The following is a 17,744-nucleotide window of genomic DNA, read 5'->3' on the forward strand; positions in this document are numbered from 1 at the left end:
GACTCGATGGCACCTGACAACAACAACAACAACAAGACTAAGCTCTGATTTCTCAGCAGAAACCATGCAGGCAAGAAGACAATGGAATGACATACATAAAATTCTCAAAGAAAAAATTGCCAACCATGAATCACGTGTTCAGCAAAAGTGTCTGTCAAATATAATGGCAAAATTAAGGCGTTTTCAGACTAACAGAATTTATAAAAAACCAGACCAACTGTACAAAAAATGCGAAAGGGAATTCTTTGGACAGAGACCCGACAACAGTCTGAGACTAACATGTATGACAGTATCACCTAGACTCACCCCAGACAGTCAGACTGACAAGAGATAGAGCTGCGACACCAACAAAATGCCCCATAAAGGAAACCTAGGGAATAACCCGGTTACAGAACTACCGAACAAATTGGAAGCCAAATAGATTTCTAGAAAACAAAGTCTTAGCTAGAATCGTAAAAACCAGATCGAGCCTTTTTCTTAGCCATAACCCACCCTCCCCCCAAACACTAACCGTAGTCATGAGCCTAACAATGAAGCCCTGTTGTAGTGCGTGGGATAAAGCACTGACCTGCAAGGTTGGGTGGAACCACAAGGTTGGAGGTTCAAACCCACCAGCCGCTCCTGGGAAACCCTGTACAGGGTCACTATGAGTCAGAACGGACTCAATGGCACTTAACAACAGCAACAAAGACCTAATCATAGTCCCAACCCTAATTCTTTCTACTACCCTCCCCCCAAAAAACAAGTTCAAAATTTAAATGTACATTAATTAAAAATGCACACAGAGCACCAAGAATGCACACAAGACGAAGAAGATCCAGTTAGCCACGTGTGGACGGGAGTTACCCACTGCTGAATCATTCTGTGGGACGGTAGAACTGCCTCTCAGCGTTTCCAAGGCTGTGATTTTGATTTTTAGCTTTGTATTATGAGTTGAGTGAAGGTTTACAGAGCAGATCATCAGTTTTACACGCAATGAATCTTTTTCATTTCATCTCAATGGCTCAGCCCCCTCCACATAACAACAGTAGCTCACTTTCTCCCTGTGAATCTGATCTCTATCCCTCCTCCTTTCCCAGCCCTTTGGAACTTTGTCCTTAGGTAAGTGCCGCTCTTTTCATCTTAGAAGGCGTGCACAGCTCATTGGTGTTGGCCTCTCTACACACCTATCTATTACTTGGCTGGAAATTGAACCACAAAGGTGAGATCAGTTCCAGACCTGAAGGATGACCAAGGGCCAGAGTCTCCGCTGTCTCTAGTCACTTTCTGATCAGTAAACCTCATGTTTTTTATAATTTTGAGTTTTGTTCCACATTGTCTCCCATTGTACTCAGGGCCTTCTAAGGTGATCCCTAGCAGCACAGTTGTAGTCATAGCTGGGTACCATCTCGTTCACATCTCAGGGTCGTGGAGAAAGTCACATGTTCTACCAGTCCCTGGATTCATTGATTCTCAGCATCTTCAGTTCTCATCATTCTCGTGTCCTCCGTACCGTAGAGGGCTGCTCATAAATTCTTAAAATCCCAGGGACTACTCAGAATACTGGGGTGTAGAACAATTGTCTTTGTGGTCTGTGCTATGCCAGTGACTGTGGTGTCCCCTAAGACTGTGGTCCTGAACCCCCAGGCCTCAGGGTGTTTGGTTATGTCTAAGAAGTTTTCATAATTTTGACCTCTGTGTGCTCCACCACACATAGACCCCTGGTAGTGAAGTAGGTTATGAGCTGGCCTGCTAACTGCGAGCTCAGCAGTTCGAATCTCCCAGTCAGTCCTTGGGAGAACAATGAAACTTTCTGCTCCTGTAAAGGTTTACAGGCTTGTGCAGGACTGCTGTGAGTCAGAACCGGCTCCACGGCTTAGAACTACCATGCTCTACCACATTCATTGATGTGTTTGCAGCAGAGGTAATTAAGAGCAGACAGCCACATCTGTCTCTTGTGGTGCAGCTGGTGGATTTGAACTGCCATTCTTGCCGTTAGCAGGTGAGCGCTTTAACCATTGTACTACCAGGGCTCCTTGGACAGTTGTAAATGTTATTTCAGACTCGCAAATGAAGGTGTTTCAGGCAGAGTAGAGAGCAGACGGTGGCCCTGGGCAGGGAGGACGTGGTCTGTTTGGGGCCACTGGGGAGTTGGGTGGGAGTAGATTGTAGAAGGCTTGGATGGCCAAGAGAAGTCATTTTCCAGGTGACTCTGTGAGGTCCTGGTGTGGCACTGCGGGTTAAGGTGCTAGACTGCAAAATTGGTTTGAACCTCAAGATCAGTGGTTCAAGCTCACCAGCCGCTCCTCGGAAACCTTACCCAGGGTCGCTGTGAGTCAGGACTGGCTTGGCGGCACTTAACAACAACAACATACGAGGCCTTTAGTGGGGCAGAGCTGGCACCCGTGGCCCTGGAGGGTGGGCCCAGCAATGTGTAGCTTGCCCTAATCCAGCCTTTCTCCCCCGTCGTCCACCCACAATAGGACCATGTAGGGGAAGCCCTCCCCACAGCGATGGTCACCAGGCTGCACGATGGCATGCGGAGGGTTGACCTCACAGGCTCTGCCAAGGGTCCCAGCGAGAGCGTGTCCCAGGTGCAGTTCACCATGGCCATGTCCCACCTGTTAAAGGGGAGCTCCGGAGAGAAGAGCCTGCTGATTCTCAAGATGATATCCGCCCAGGAGGGTTCTGTGAAAGTCAGAGAAATCCAGAAGGTAGTGAGGCCAGGGAGCCCTCTTGGCCATTAGACTCGTTCTCATGTGTGTCCACCCTTGGGGGCCTTTGAACACGTGTTGGTTGTTTTTGATTGTGGTTTGGCTGACAGTTTACAGAGCAGCTCAATTTTCCATTCAACAACTCACACTCATTTTGTTTCACATCATTGATTGCAATCCGCACAATGTAATGGCAACGTATCCTCCTTCCTCCTTGTGTTTCCCGTTCCTAGTTTCCATTCCTCCTTTCCACATCCTTCTGAACTTTGTCGTGTTGTTGTTGGATGCCCTCGAGTTAGCGCTGACTTACAGCAACCCCGTGCACAACAGTACTAAGTCCTGCCTAGTCCTTGGCCATCTCATAGCTGTTGATACGTTGGGGCCCATCACTGCTGTCATTGTGTCTGTCCTTCTCACTGGGGGTCTTCCTCTTCTTCATTGACTCTCTGCTTTACCAAGCATGATGTCCTTTCCAGGGACTGGTCCTTCCTGGCTTCTAAGGAGCATTCTGGCTGTACCTCTTCCAAGATAGAGTTGTTTATTCTTATAGCAGTTCATGGTACTTTCAGTATTCTTCATCAACACCATGATTCTTTGTACAGATTCTGCTCCAGTCTTCCCAACTCATGTGCACAGCACAGGACGTGATTGAAAACACCATGGCTTGGGTCAGGCACACCTTAGTCCTCAAATTGACATTTTATCCCTGGGCACATGCTGTCCTGTGATCTCTGCCGGTTGATTGTTCTAAGGAATGTGTACTGCCCAGTTGTAAGTGTTCCTCTTGTACATCTGTCTAATGTTTGATTGAAAATTGAGTTCAGCTCCAGGCTCGAAGGTAACTAAGGCAGTTTTTGTTGTTGTAAAGTGCCTATGAGTTTTTTCCGACTCATAGGAATTCTCTGTAGGGTTTCTGAGAAGTGGCTGGTGAGCTTGAACCGGTGACCTTGTGGTTTAAATGGACCTTACCGTCCAGCACATTAACCTGCAGCACCATACCAGGACTCCAACTAAGGCAATAGGCTGGTCTTTTTTATGCAAATCTGTTTTCCATTCAACAATTTACACATTTTGTTTCACGGCCCAAGTTATAGTCCCCACAATAATGTAACAGTATTCGTCCTGTTCCCTCCTGTTATTGGTAGGTGCCATCGAGTGGCTTCTGACTCTCACACACACACACACACACACACACACACACACGATAGGAAACGCCTTCGCCCTGGGTCCTATATACTCATTTTGTCTCTTCCCCACCTCTTCCTGCCTCCTCAGCTTTGTTTTTGGGTAAACGCTGCCCTTTTGGTCTTGTGCGGTTGATTGTTCTGAGGGTCCTTATGTCACCCCAGAGTCTTTTTTGTTTGTTGTTGTGAAGTGCCAGTGAGTCAGGTCTGACACAAACTGACCCCGTATAGGGTTTCCGAGGCATGGCCGGTGAGCTTGAACCACCGACCTTGCAGTTCAAAGCGACTTTGCAGTCCATTGTATTAACCCACTGCCCACACCAGGACCCTGGGTCTTTTTTATGACTTTGAATCTCGTTACACATTTTTCTCCCATTGTTTCTATAACCTTTTATAGTCCCTTCCAGATTGGTCACATCTAGCTCTGGTCTCAGGCTAACGGAGTCTGTGGTTTGCTTGGTCCAGGAGTCCCTGGTTGTTCTTGATATGTGCTGTCGACTTGCTCGTAGGTTTGAACTGCTGACCTTCTGGTTAGCAGACCAGTGCTTATTCTACAACACACCAGTCCTTGGCCATTAGGAAACGAATTGTTTCTTGGAGTCTCTTGATTTTCTCCATGCTTTGCTTGGGATGAGGAGAAACCAATAGTTGCATCTCAGGTGCCCACTGACTAACTTTTAAGGTTCCAGTCCCTGAGCACTGGGATATAGAACATTTAGACCATGCCCATCATGGCGAGGCCAGAACGCCTGGTCAGAGGCTGGGGCCGGGTCGCGAGCCTCATTAGAAAAGTGAGCGACCACCCCAGACTTGAGATGTATGGTGTTTACCCGCGTTGTGGTCCATCCTCAGTGACGTTACGCTGAGGTGACATGTTGTCAGTTCACAGAGGACCTGGTCACCGCTGTGGTTCATGTGCTCGGCCACCGACAGTTGCTGAGAGGCTGGAAGCAGAAGGAAGCACCAGGCGCCCCCTGCAGGACGCAGGCGATGACTGCACAGCTGCTCTCTGAGATGAGGCTGCCAGGTAAGTGCAGTGAATACATACTGTGTTGATAACTGTCTCTTGGTCCTCCGTTCTGGGGCTGGGCCTCTGGGGACAGCAGCCTCTGAGTTGTAGCTTGCAGAGGAAAGAAAACACAGGAGCACTGAAGTGGAGTGGTCTAGATGAGCGAGCCGTGTCGCACAGACATAGAACGTGAGCGTCCACGCAGTACACGTGTTGGGTTTTAAATAGCCATGTTAAAATGTAAATTGAGGCAGGTGGAACTCATCTTAATGATGTATTTTACTCGATTCAGTGTATCCAGGCCACCAATAGAAAAAAAGACACACCAAATTCTTCTGCGTTGTGTTTTGCACGCGGAGTCTTTGAAACGGGGTGCAGGCTCAGAGCGTTCACAGAAGGCTCACACTGGGGGTCCTGTCCACCTCCCCACCCCCACAGATGGCAGGAGGTTCCAAGGCCCTGAGCAGCTCGACTATGACTGTGACCGAGCCACGGTGGAGGACTGGGTGTTCCGGGTCCCCCACGTGGCCACATTTCTGGGTGTGGTCGTCCACCAAGGCCTTCTGGTCTTGAGTGCGTCCCTCAGCCTGGCCACCCTGATCCCCGAGCGTCACGTGGAGCAGGGGCAGGAGTTTGCCAGCGTGTTGGACGTGCTGTCGGTCATCTTCGTCAATGCCCACGTGCCCAGGGAGCAGCAGCACAGATGGCGGCTGCTCTTCTCCTCCCAGCTCCATGGGCACAGCTTCTCCCAGCTCTGCGGACGCATCACCCACCGGGGGCCCTGCGTGGCCCTTCTACAGGACCAGGATGGCCATGTGTTCGGCGGGTTTGCATCCTGCTCCTGGGAGGTCAAGCCTCAGTTTCAAGGTAAGATCCGGAGACCCGGGCCCCAGGGCAGACCCTACAGTGGACACTACCCAAGTGTGTCCGTCCACACAGTAGAATACTGTGCACTCATAGAGACAGGCCATTACACCGATGACCCTCAAAACCAGTTGTTAAAGTGCCGTTAAGTCATTTCTGACTCATCGCAACCTCGTACAGGGTTTCTGAGGAGCGGCTGGTGAGCTTGAACCACTGGACCTTATGGTTCAAACCGACCTTGCAGTCTAGCGCATTAACCTGCAGCTTCACACCAGGACACAGACACACAAGGACACATGTTGTCTGATCCCATTTACTTGACATATGTAAATGAGACCAACAAACAGCGAGCGACAGAAAGCTCACTTGTGGTTGCCAGGTGCTTGGGAGAGGAAAGGGAAGTTACCGGTCCAGGACTGTGAGCTCCTGCAAAGGGTGATGGGAAATTTGGAACCGTCTAGTGGTGAAGGCTGTGCAACACGGTGAGTGGAATTCATGTTGTGGAAGCGTGCACGACAAGGCTGAGAGCTCGGGAGATACTGCGGCCTCAGTTCCAGGCCAGTAGAGAGCCTCGCAACCCAGCGTGTGGTTCCGTTTCCCAGCGTCTGTGGGAGAGACCGTGGTCTCAGAAGTGTGTCACAGCTGGATGAAAGAGCCAGAACGTGACGCACAGACATGAAGTGAGTGCGCGCTATTGAAGAGATGGTGCCAGAAGGCGGGGTGGCCACCGGCCCTCCGTTGGTAAGACGCGCAGCATCGGCGTAGGACACACGACACGCAGCATCGGCGTCGGCGAAGGGCAGTGAGGTGAAGTGCGTCTGTATGTGTTTTCACTACAATTAGGAAAGCAGTTTTGGGTCACCGACAGCTGCCGTTGGAGACCACAGAGCAAGGTTTTGAGAAAGGCCTTTTTAGGCACTAGGAGGCTGGCAGAACCCTGGTGATGCTGCAGTTGAAGCGCTTGGCTGCTAACCATAAGATTGGCAGTTCAAACCCACTAGTCACTTCTGAGGAGAAAGATGAGGAAGTCTGCTTCCCTAAAGATCTGCAGGCTTAGAGCCTCTGGGGCAGTTCTGCCCTGTCCTGCAGCGCCCCTCTGAGTGGGAACGGACAACACAGCTGAGGGTTATGGGGATGGTGTGTGTGATGAGGTGTGTGGAGTCAGGTGTGTTCTATTCCTGAATCTGAGGGTAACAACCCAGCAGAGAGCAAGCCCGTGGAAACCGCACATTTAGTACGTTCCTGCGCGTCTGTCCGGGAAATACAGCATCGCTTCTTGGAGAGGGGGCCTCAGCGGCAAAGCATGGAACGATCGCTTTCCACACAGGAGTCCTAGGAGTGATTCCCGGCTAACACATCTCACGCACAGACACAACCGGCCTGTCAGTGGAAGCTTGAGTGTTGCTTTGAGGCTGAACAGGCTTCAGTGGAGTATCCAGACTTAAGACTAGGAAGGAAGGCCTGGAGATTTACTTTCAAACACCAGCCAGTGAGAACCCTGTGGGTCTCAGTGGTCCGACCCGTACCCACTCTAGGGGAGGGTGCAGGGACAGGCAGTTTTTGTTCTGTTGTGCAGGGGACGGGCAGGAACACCATGGCAACAGCAACCATATTTGAGGACTGAATGCAATTTCATGGCCACTGTCCGGCCCCACTCAGTTTTTGTGTAGGTTTTCTGTGCTGCAGTTGCAGAGATCCCGGTTTTTGTGGATTGAGAAGACAGGGTTGGAGAGCCTGCTCTGATCAGCCAGCTGAGAAGCCCTTGGGGTCAGTCTGGGTTGGGGTCCACGAATGTCACCTGCCCTAACGCTGTTGGGCATGCCCCCTTACCTGCTAGGGGCTGTCTTCCCTGAGGCCTGCTGGGCTGTGGTCCCTTGGTTCTGCCCTCTGTGTTCTGGCCCCACGGAGGGTATGGAGGGCAGCCTTCTGTCTGGTGCTTCTCTGTTTGGAAAGTTCTAGATTGTGTGAGTTCCCTGGGGCACTGCCTGAACCCTCTGTAGTGTCTGATGGTGCTGAATGAATGAATGAGTCTGTGGATAAGTGAATGAAGGGACAAATCTGTACTGGGACCCCTGACCCTTCGTAGAGCTTTTGTATTTATTTCAGTGACCCACGTGCCCACACCTGGCTCCTGGCCCACGCCACCTGTCCCCTCCACTGTCTGCACTTTCTCGGGGTCCTCCCCTGCCGGACGTGGTGGAGTTTTGGCCTGGGAACAGGTCTGCACAGCACCGTGTGTTTGGTTGAGGGCTGGCCGGGAGGCTGCAGTCTCTGGCTCCTGTGTTCAGCCTACCATTTCTGACTTGGGTTTGCTCTGCTCACCAAGCCTGGTGTCCGCTGAGAGCCAAGTGTCCCCACAAACAAATTCCGCACTCATTTTCAGCTGTCATCCTAAGTGTCCCCCACCCATCAGCCTGGGTCTGGGATAGCAGCAGGGACCCCCGGAGGACGAGCCGTGTGGCCCATCTTTGCTTTCTGAAGGGCTTCCATTGTGTTCCCGCTTCTCCCCGCCCTGGTCAGACTCAGCAGGACAGTTTCTGTTCTTTCTGGTCACTTTCAGGAGACAACCGGTGTTTCCTGTTCTCCGTATCTCCCCGCATGGCCGTGTACACGTGCACTGGCTACAATCAGCACTTCATGTACCTGAACCACGGGCAGCAGACCATCCCTAACGGATTGGTAAGGCATCTCCCGTCACACGATTCCAGCTTGCGGTGGACACACGGGGGTCAGAGATGCTGATTTATTTCAGAACCTGTTCTCGAGGCATGATGTACTCGGTGGTCAGGGGGACAGAGTTTCTTTTCTGGACAGATGCAGCGTCTGACAGATCTGGGGGTCTGGGTGTGAATGGTACATTTGGCCACCTTCCTGGACTGACCCATCTCTGGTATTCCTGCCCTGTCGCCGGTGTGCAGGATGAGCTGTGGGGTGGGGACCCAGGCTGTGGTCAAACTTGCCTCCCTGGACGTTGTCTGTGGTCACTTTTAACATAGCAGGCTGCCAGTCGATTCCTGGCTGTTCCTCATGGCCACTCGGCCGCAGCAGAAAGGGGCTGAAGGCTGAGGGTCAGTGTGGGGCTGGGGTGAGCAAGGGGTGTGGGGTGGTGGGACTGGGCCCAGCAACCCAACACGTGCACCCCAGCCTCATTCAGGAGGGAACAACGGTGTGGCCATGGCCAAGCCCGGTTTCTGTTCTTGGTTCCTTCACAGAAAGCTCCTCTGAATGATGGCAGCCCACACCCAGGCAGGTCCACCATGGTCAGGATGGGGGGTGTCCAGTGCTCCCCAAGGGACCTGGGAGGGGCGTGGGGTGTGCGCACGTGTCTCCGGACACGGAGTTTAAACACCAAACACCTCCGAGGAAAGGATGTGAGCAGGCAGGGAGGGGCTGCTGAGGGAGGGGGCAGCACAGAGAGTTTGTGTGACAGGGAACAGGGCAGCCGCGGCATGGTGGGCGGAAGTCACCCTGGAGCTGTGTGGGGAGAGGACTGACAGGCTGGGGTCTCTGGGCCCTGCTGGTCAGGGTTCTCAGCCCCTGGTGTGACTTGCTCTTTCAGCCACTGTGGCCTTGAGAGGAAGAGCCGTGGGGGGCTCTCTGGGGCCTCCTTCTGGAAACTTGAATGGGGCACGCAGACCGCTTTAATCTGCAGTCTCAGCTCAGCACCTCAGACAGTGGCAGTGGGTGATGTGGCCTTGTCCTATCCCTTCCCAGGGCATGGGTGGCCAGCACAACTACTTCGGGTTGTGGATCGATGTGGACTTTGGGAGGGGCCACAGCAGAGCTAAGCCCACATGCACCACCTACAACAGTCCTCAGCTGTCGGCCAAGGAAGACTTCCTCTTCCACAGGCTGGAGGTGTGGGCTGTCGGGGACTTCCAGTCTCAGCCGGTGAGCGCATACCCTTCCTTCTCCAGGGTGGGTTAGGGTAGAGACCTGTGACTGAGACACTGCCAGATTCGGTGCCCCCACAACATCCTGGGCCCAGAGCGGGAGGGGTTTGAGGAAGGGGACCAGAACCCCTGGCCCTCCTCCTTGTGACCACAGGTCATCCCACTGAACCGCCCCCTTCTCTGTCTAGGCCAATAGCGACAGGAGTATCCTGGACTCAGACCCGGAGGCCAAGGCCCTGCTGGAGATCAGTGGGCGGAGTCTGCACAGCCAAGGGCTGCGGGAAGCCCCTGAGGAGGATGCTGCTACCTGACAGTCTGTGGGTGTCCCCGTCAGCCACACCCCTCCTGGTGTAGCTCATCACATGCTCGTATTTCCCCACATGAACAGTTCAATCCGTAAACCTTTGTTCCTTCCTCTAAAGGAGCCCCGAGGATCAAGACGTCTGAGAACTCATAAGGGACAGCCTTGCTGGGAATGGCGGGTCTCATGTGCAGGAGGTCAGCCCCCTTTCAACATCCCCTCGGACAAGCGAACACACAGGCCACATCCAAGCGCAGGCAGGACCCTGACACCCATTCCTGGGACCAGGAGCGGCTTCCTGGTGACGTCATCCCGTGGAGCACAGTTCTGTGTTTGTAAAAAGGCATCTGCTGTGTTTTCAGAGGGATGGGGAGCAGATGTGGAGACCACCCAGTCTCACAGGACCAGGGTCCTCAGTAGATGTTACGAGGACATCCACTACGATGTGCACATTTTAAACTGTGTAAGTCTCTGTGGGGAGATCATGAGGAGAGGTGCCCAGAAGCAGAAGTGATTTAAATGGGACACCCAGGGCCCTGCCGTTGCTGGTGTGTGGAACTATAGGTGTACGCGTTACGTGTGCGTACGTGGGCGTACACCTTGCGTGGGCGTACACCAGGAACCCTGGTGGCATGGTGGGTTAAGTGTTGGGCTGCTAACTAAAAGCTCAGTGGTTTGAAACCACGCTGCTCCATGGCAGAAAGTTGAGGTTGTCTATGCAAAGATTTATAGCCTTGGAAACCCTATGGAGCAGTTGGACTCTATCCTCTAGTGTCTTTATGTAATACAGGCATGCGCGCTTACACACACGTGTGTGCCTATACGAGGGGGCTTCAGATTGTTTGTGGAAAAGCAGAATTAAAAGATGATAGAATGTTTCCACAAACGTTTTGAAGCCCCCTTGTGTGTACAATGCCTTTAAGTTTTGATTCCTGGCGCTGCCATGTGTGCAGAGCGGACTGCTCCACAGTGTTCCCAGGCTGAGTTTTCGGAGATAGGTCACTAAGCCTGTCTTCTGAGGTTCCTCTGGGTGGGTCTGATCTGCCAACCTGGTAGTTAGTGGTCCAGTGCATCACTGTTTGTGCCAACCAGGAACTCTGTAATCTCTTCAGGCCTGACCTGTGAGTGGCCTGGCAGTGCTCTGCCTGACTGCTAGGCCCCCCTGCCCCAGCTCCCTCACCCATCAGTATTGTCCCACATGCTGGGTACTGCTCCCAGAGGGGCTCTCCTTCCCCTCGGATCCCAAAGCGATGCTCTGCCGGCCTGAGGCTGGCCCTGTGACACCCTGGGCATCCATCCGCACCGCTGGCCACAAGCTCCTTGCTTTCATGAGTGGTCCACTGGTCTCTAATGACACAGCTGTCTTCTGTCTTCTGCCATACACACTGACCTCACGCAGGTCTGACGAGAGTACAGTCGTATTACAGTCGTATTACACAAGTCGTCTGGATCTCAAGCCATAGTCCCTCGGGCCCTTTGCAGTTTTGCATTTTCCACTAGGAGGCTCACGAGGCCTCCTGCAAAGCACAAGGCCTTGTAATGGAGTTCTCGTGCAATGCTCGGAAAAGATGGGGCTGGGTGCCGATGGATCTCGTAACCCTCCTGAACCAACAGTGGAAGGGGAATGTTCAAGTCCTCAAGTGCCCAAACTGTGAATCCAAAGACGTATGTACGGGGGTCTTGCGTTTGTTCTGGAATGTTCTCTACACCTATGCAATTAAACACCTCATTCACAAAGGCCTGTTGGTGTCCACACCTGTACCACCATGGAGCACGCCCTTGGTGTGTGTCTGTCATGGAGCTGGGTTTCTGCCTGCCTGTGTTTGTTGTAGGGAGAGTGCAGCTCTCCCTCCTGGGTAGCAAGGCTGTACACGAGTCTACAAAGAAAAGAGGGTGTCTGGAACTTGGGGGGCCAGGTGGTCAGTCACTTGGGAGGCCAGGGCCCTTTTGAGGGGGCACTGTGATGGCAGCTTCTGGGCTGAGGGTCTGCTTCTCGGTGTCATGGTTCTAAGCACACAGACCTGTCTGGGACCACTGGACTTGACAAGACCCCCTTTACCTGGACTGGGATTCTCCCGGTGCTGTGACCTACTTAATACGGCTCTGTTAGCCACAGCCCTCCACTGTTTGCTGTATTGTAGGGACTAGTGTCAGGTCGATATGAGTTGGGATTGATGAATGGGGTGGGTGGGTTAGGATCCCAATTTGGAGTGACTTGTCTGTTACGTTAATGAGGCAGAATCTGGCTGGGATGTATCCATGTCAACACCCTTTAGTTAGCCCTGTCACCACCTCCTGCTCTAGTAAGGAGAGCACACCCGATATATAGGAATGCGCAGAAAAGTACTCGCTTGTGCTCTGGATCCGGCGTCTAGCTGGCTTCTGACTCTGGTTCTTGGGACTTGAGCCAGCAGCTGTCATCAGACCCAATCTCCTGGCTTTCACAGCTTTTCGAGCAGACGGCTGTCGTCTCACCTACTGATTTGGATTCATCAGCCTTGCAGCCAGATGGGCCAGGAGAGGCTTCCATACGGACCCGACACCTGACCTGCGTGGGTGGGACTTGCCAGCCCCCACTACCACATGAGCAGTTTCCTTGATGGTTCAAGAGTTCGGTGAGATGTTACAACAGATTATGGGATGGGAGGAGGAGTCGTTGACCTTGGAGATGAAGCTGGTGTTTGAAAATGGTAGACATTTGGAATATCTTTAATCTCCACCTCATAGGAACCACCTTGGTGCTGATTCTGTTTGTAAGTTTTTATTGTGAATTGTGTGATAGTTTACATGGGAGAACGTTGGTTTTGCCCTGATTGTTTCATTGCAATGATTACATTCTCTTCTGTGCATCATCATTCAACAGTATTTGCTTCTGTTGCCTTTTTTTTGGGGGGGGGAGTGGAATGGTATACACAGAAACACTTATGAATATATAATTATTTAAACAACCAAAGGGCACATTCTGCAAGCCTGCCTCCCGGCTGCCTTCTATTTCCTCTGGTTTTTGTGGGGGTGGGGGAGTTGTGCTGATTCTTATCAATTGTTCATGCAATCCTGCTGCTGTTCAGTCCTGTGGAGTCGAGTCCGACACATGGCATGGCCCACGTGACAGAGTCGAACTGTCCATGAGTTTCCTAAGCTGTCATCATTACAATAGATTGCCAAGTTGTCTTTTCCAGAGCCTCTGGGTGGGTTTGAACTGCCAACTTCCGATAGCAGCCAAGCACTTAATCACTGCACGACCAGGGCTCCTTGAGGCCTCTTTACAAGGAAGATGGATGAGGGCCCTAGGAAGTGCTGGAAGGAAGAGGTGGGAAAATGGACTCAAGTTTCAAGTTGTAAACATGTTTACTATTTTTTCCCTAACCAGGTTTATCTGTTTTTTATTTAAAAAAAAAAAAAGTAATAATGCATGCCAACCAGGTAAAAAGGAGCTCTGGTACCAAAGTGGTTATGAGTCAGGCTGCTCACCTCAAGGTCAGCAGTTTGAAACTACCAGCCGGTCTGCAGGAGAAAGATGAGGCTTTTGGCTCTGGTAAAGATTTATAGCCTCGGGAAACCTGTACAGGGTCGCCAAGAGTTGGAACTGACTCCACGACACATCACCATCACCATCACCAGGTAAAACAATCCTGTACAAAAGGAGATTTCTGGAAATTACCTCCTGCTCTTCTGCTGGTCAAGTCCTATGTCTCTTCCTGTTGGACACCCAAGCATGATGGTGTTTGACATGCTGCTGGGGGCTTCACTGTCCTGCTCTAGTTGGAGAGGAGTCCATTTCTCCCCATCTACCCACCTCAGTCATACCCTCCTCATCCCTGGCTGGTGAGCAGCATTTCATGGGCAGCCAATCCTGGCTGTAGCAAATGTCCTTCATGGAGGTCTGGGTGTGAGTCTGTCTGTAGGATAAAAGTCTTGGAAGCCTAATTGTTGGGTCAAAACTAGGCTGTTTTTACATTTTTGAAACAGACACTGACAAACTTAAGAGTCCCCTTTCTGCTCAATTTGTGCCCCCAGTGTGCCGAGTGGCTGGCTACTGTTCTCTTCCCCAGCCCTAGCTTGTTTTTGTTGATCTCATAGGTGAAAATGATCATTTTATTTCCTCACTGATGACTGAGAAGTTAGCGTCCACTTTAAAAAGTCATCTGTGTGACTGGTTCCCATCAGCTCTCTGGTCACCTCCTTTCCTGGTTTCCTAGGACCGGACCTTTTTGATCACTGATTTACAAGAGTGCTCTTTTGCATGAAACATGAAAGCACCTGTTTTGTTCGGTAAGTACTTTTCCCAGTTCGACTTTACTGATAGTGTTTTTGTATTTAAGTTTTTATTGTGAATTGAGTGAAAGTTTACAGGGCAGATAATAATTTTTACATTCAACAAATCATACACTTTGTTTCGTTACAATGATTATAATCCCCTCCATGTACCATAAGCTAACATTCATTTTTTAAAAACACTGTGGCATATATAATAGTTTATACCACCAAAAGGCACATTCCACAAGTCTGCCTCCTGGCCACCAGCTCTCAGTCCCTCTCTTCCCATGAGTCTAGAGTCCCCAGCTGCTCCCTCTCGCCATGTCCCCGTCTCTGGTGTCACTGCTTCTCTGGATAAGGTCTCGCATTCCGCTCGTGCTCTTCTTGTTAGTTAGTTACAGTGTTTTACATTTTATTTGCTGTATTTACCTGCATTATCTTCTGTGGCTTCTGCATTTTATCATTTGTTTAATAAGTCCTTCACTCAGATTTTTAAAATTTTTAAATGTATTTTCTTCTGTTATTTATGTGGCTTCTATTTTTACTCCCATTCCTCCAACTTTCTTCTTTTTCAAAACTGTTTTAGCTATTTTTGCATCTTTGTCTTTCCCTAGAAATATTACCACAAGACTGTACCTATTAGACAAATCCTGTTGGGGGTTTGATAGGAGAACTGACGTCCCCACTCTATCTGTGAACAGTTAGGGTCTCTCCAGTTACTTTGGTTCCTTGGTTTTCTCTGGCCAGCATTTTGCAGTTTTAAGATAAAACTGGTATACATGTTTTGTAAGTTTATACTGAAATAAGTTTGTTTTTTTTCCTCTAGTTATTGTAAATGGTATTTTTAAATTTCAGTTTTCCATTGTTCATCAGTAGGATATACCACAGATCTGTCTTGGAAGAAGTGCATCTAGAATGGTCCTTAGAAGTAAAGACAGCAAAACTTTCTAACTAGTTGACTTTTATTATTTTACCAGGAGGGACCAGCCCCTAAAGAATGACATCAAGCTTGGTGCAGTAGAGGGTCAGTGAAAAAGAGGGAGCCCCCTAAGGAGATGGATTGGCACAGAGGCTGCGAGAACAGGTTCAAACACAGCAGTAGCTGTGAGGATGGTACAGGACCAGGTGGTGTTTCCTTCTCGTACACATGAGGTTCTTAAGAGTTGGCATCTCCCATCAAGTAGATAACAATTCAATTGTTGTATATTGTTGTTGTATAGTGCCAAGTCGGATCTGACTCACAGTGATCCGGTATAGGGGTTCCAATGAGCGCAGCTACTGGGTTTGAACCGCCCACCTTGTGGTTAGGAGTCTAGTGCTTATCCTTTAGTACCACGTTGTTGTTAAGTGCCGTCGAGTCGGTTCCGACCCATAGTGCCCCTGTATTGGGTTTTCAAGGAGCAGCTGGTGAGCTTGAACCGCTAACCTTGCAGTTCAAACGGCTTTGCAGTTTGGTGCATTAACCCACAGCACCACATTAGTATATAACAAATGCACTTGTTTTTGAGTATTAATCTGGAATTTTGAAAACTTTCTTTACTTACTTTTTACTTCTAGAAGTTCTGGGTTAAAAATCACATAGGATTTTCTATATCATCTGCAAAAAGACTTAGTCTTATTTTTTCCCTTTCAGTGTCTTTCCTGACTCACAGCGACCCTATAGGATAGAGTAGACGTGCCCCGTAGGGTTTCCGAGACTGTAACTCTTGACAGAAACTGCCTGCCTCGTCATTCTGGTGGTTTGAACCGCCGACGGTTGAGTTGGCAGCCCAGCACTTAACCCATAGTGCCACCGTTGGGTCAGCTAGCAGGACTGGAGAGGACAGACATCCTCGTCTGTTCATCTCACAATTCACCATGAAGTATGAATTGGAGGATGCTGTCGTTTTCCTAGCTTCTTGCTGAGTGCCTTTGATTTGGTTCTGACTCCGAACGACCCTGGATAGGGTTTCCGAGGCTATAAATCTCTGTGGGAACAGAAAACCTTATCAGGGAACTGCTGGTGGGCTCGAACTGCAAACCTTGTGGTCCACAGTCCAATGCTTATCCTATAGAGCCACCACAGCCCCTTTACTAAAGGGCGTTTTTATTGTGGCCGGGGGTTGAATTTTGTCAAATGATTCCTTGATTTTTTGTCTTCATCCATTAATAGGACCGCTGTCACTTTGCTTTATTAGCAATGGGGGTTACATTGATCGAATAAAACTTTTATTTTTTATTTTTGGGTTTGGGTGAAAGTATATAGAGAAAATCAGTTTTCTATTTAACAGTTTATAGACATTTTGTTTCATGCCCCTCGATGGAACAGCATCGTCCACTTCCTCCCTTGGTTCCCTGTTTCCATCTCTCTTCTGCCCCTTCCCGCCTTCTGAGCTGTTTGGGGGCAAAAGCTGGTCTTTTGGTCTCGCATGGTTGATTGTTCAGCCATGTTGCTGTTCACGTTACAGGCCCTTCTGTTGTTTAGCGGCAAGGTGTTCCTGATGATGGGTCGGTTCCAGGTCTGAAGAGTGTCTCCTAAGGGTCACAGTCTCCAGGTTCTCCAGGTTTCTACCAGACCAGCCAGTCCGATCTTTTCTGATTTTTGCCTTTTTCTCCTTCTCTATCCAGGACCTTTTGTGGTGCTGATCAGAGAAGTCAGTAGTGCCAGGCGGGGGCATTGATTTTTTTAATATTGAACTTGTTGCTGTTAGGTGCCATTGAGTTGGTAATGACCCATAGCGACCTTATGCACAGCAGAACAAAATACTGCCCGATCCTGGGCCAACCTCACTACTGTAGCCATGCTTGAGTCCATCGATGCTGCCACTTGGCCAGTCCATCTCACTGGGGTCTCCCTCTTTTTCTCTGATCCTCCACCTTACCAAACATGATATCCTTCTCCAGCAACTGCTCTCTCCTGACAATATGTCTGAAGTATGAGAGACGAAGTTTGGCCATCTTGGCCTCCAATGAGCACTCTGGTTACACTTTTCCCAAAATGTATCTGTTGGTTCTTCTGGCAGCCCATGGCAACTTCAATATTCTCCTCCAACACCATAACTCAAAAGCATCAATTCTTCGATGGTCTTCCTTATGCACTGTCCAGCTTTTGCATGCATATGAAGTTATTTAAAATACCATGGCTTGGGTCAGGCACACCTTAGTCCTCAAGCTGACATCTTTGCTCTTCAACACTTTAAAAAGGTCTTGTGAGGCAGATTTGCCTAATGCAATACGTTGTTTGATTTCTTGACTGCTGCTTTCGTGAGTGTTGATAGTTGATCCAAGAGGAATGAAGTCCTTGACAACTTCAATCTTTTCTTTTCTCTGTTGATAAGAATGTTTATTGGTCCAGTGGTGAGGATTTTTGTTTTCTTGACATTGAGATGTAATCCATAATGAAGGCTGTGCTCTTTGATCTCCATCAGTAAATGTTTTTTTGTTTGTTTTTTTTAAGGTTTTTATTGTGGATTGAGTGAAAGTTTTCAGGGCACATCATCAGTTTCACATTCAAACATTCATATGCCTTGTTTCATTACATTGATTATAATCCCCTCCACATAC

General features: G+C 49.9%; 1 protein-coding gene across 1 annotated transcript in view; it reads left to right on the top strand.

Moving 5' to 3' along the window:
• The window catches only part of TLDC1 (TBC/LysM-associated domain containing 1), a 15,033-nt gene extending 5,079 nt beyond the window's left edge, over window positions 1-9,954 (top strand). The window contains exons 2-7 of the mRNA XM_006860287.1: window positions 2,463-2,693; window positions 4,760-4,904; window positions 5,325-5,753; window positions 8,311-8,429; window positions 9,465-9,641; window positions 9,832-9,954. Coding sequence (XP_006860349.1) covers window positions 2,463-2,693; window positions 4,760-4,904; window positions 5,325-5,753; window positions 8,311-8,429; window positions 9,465-9,641; window positions 9,832-9,954 — 1,224 coding nt within the window. The remainder of the gene's footprint in view (window positions 1-2,462; window positions 2,694-4,759; window positions 4,905-5,324; window positions 5,754-8,310; window positions 8,430-9,464; window positions 9,642-9,831) is intronic.
• Window positions 9,955-17,744: the final 7,790 nt, after the last annotated feature.

This window comes from Chrysochloris asiatica, unplaced genomic scaffold, assembly GCF_000296735.1.
Source record: "Chrysochloris asiatica unplaced genomic scaffold, ChrAsi1.0 scaffold00037, whole genome shotgun sequence".
Lineage (NCBI taxonomy): Eukaryota > Metazoa > Chordata > Mammalia > Afrosoricida > Chrysochloridae > Chrysochloris > Chrysochloris asiatica.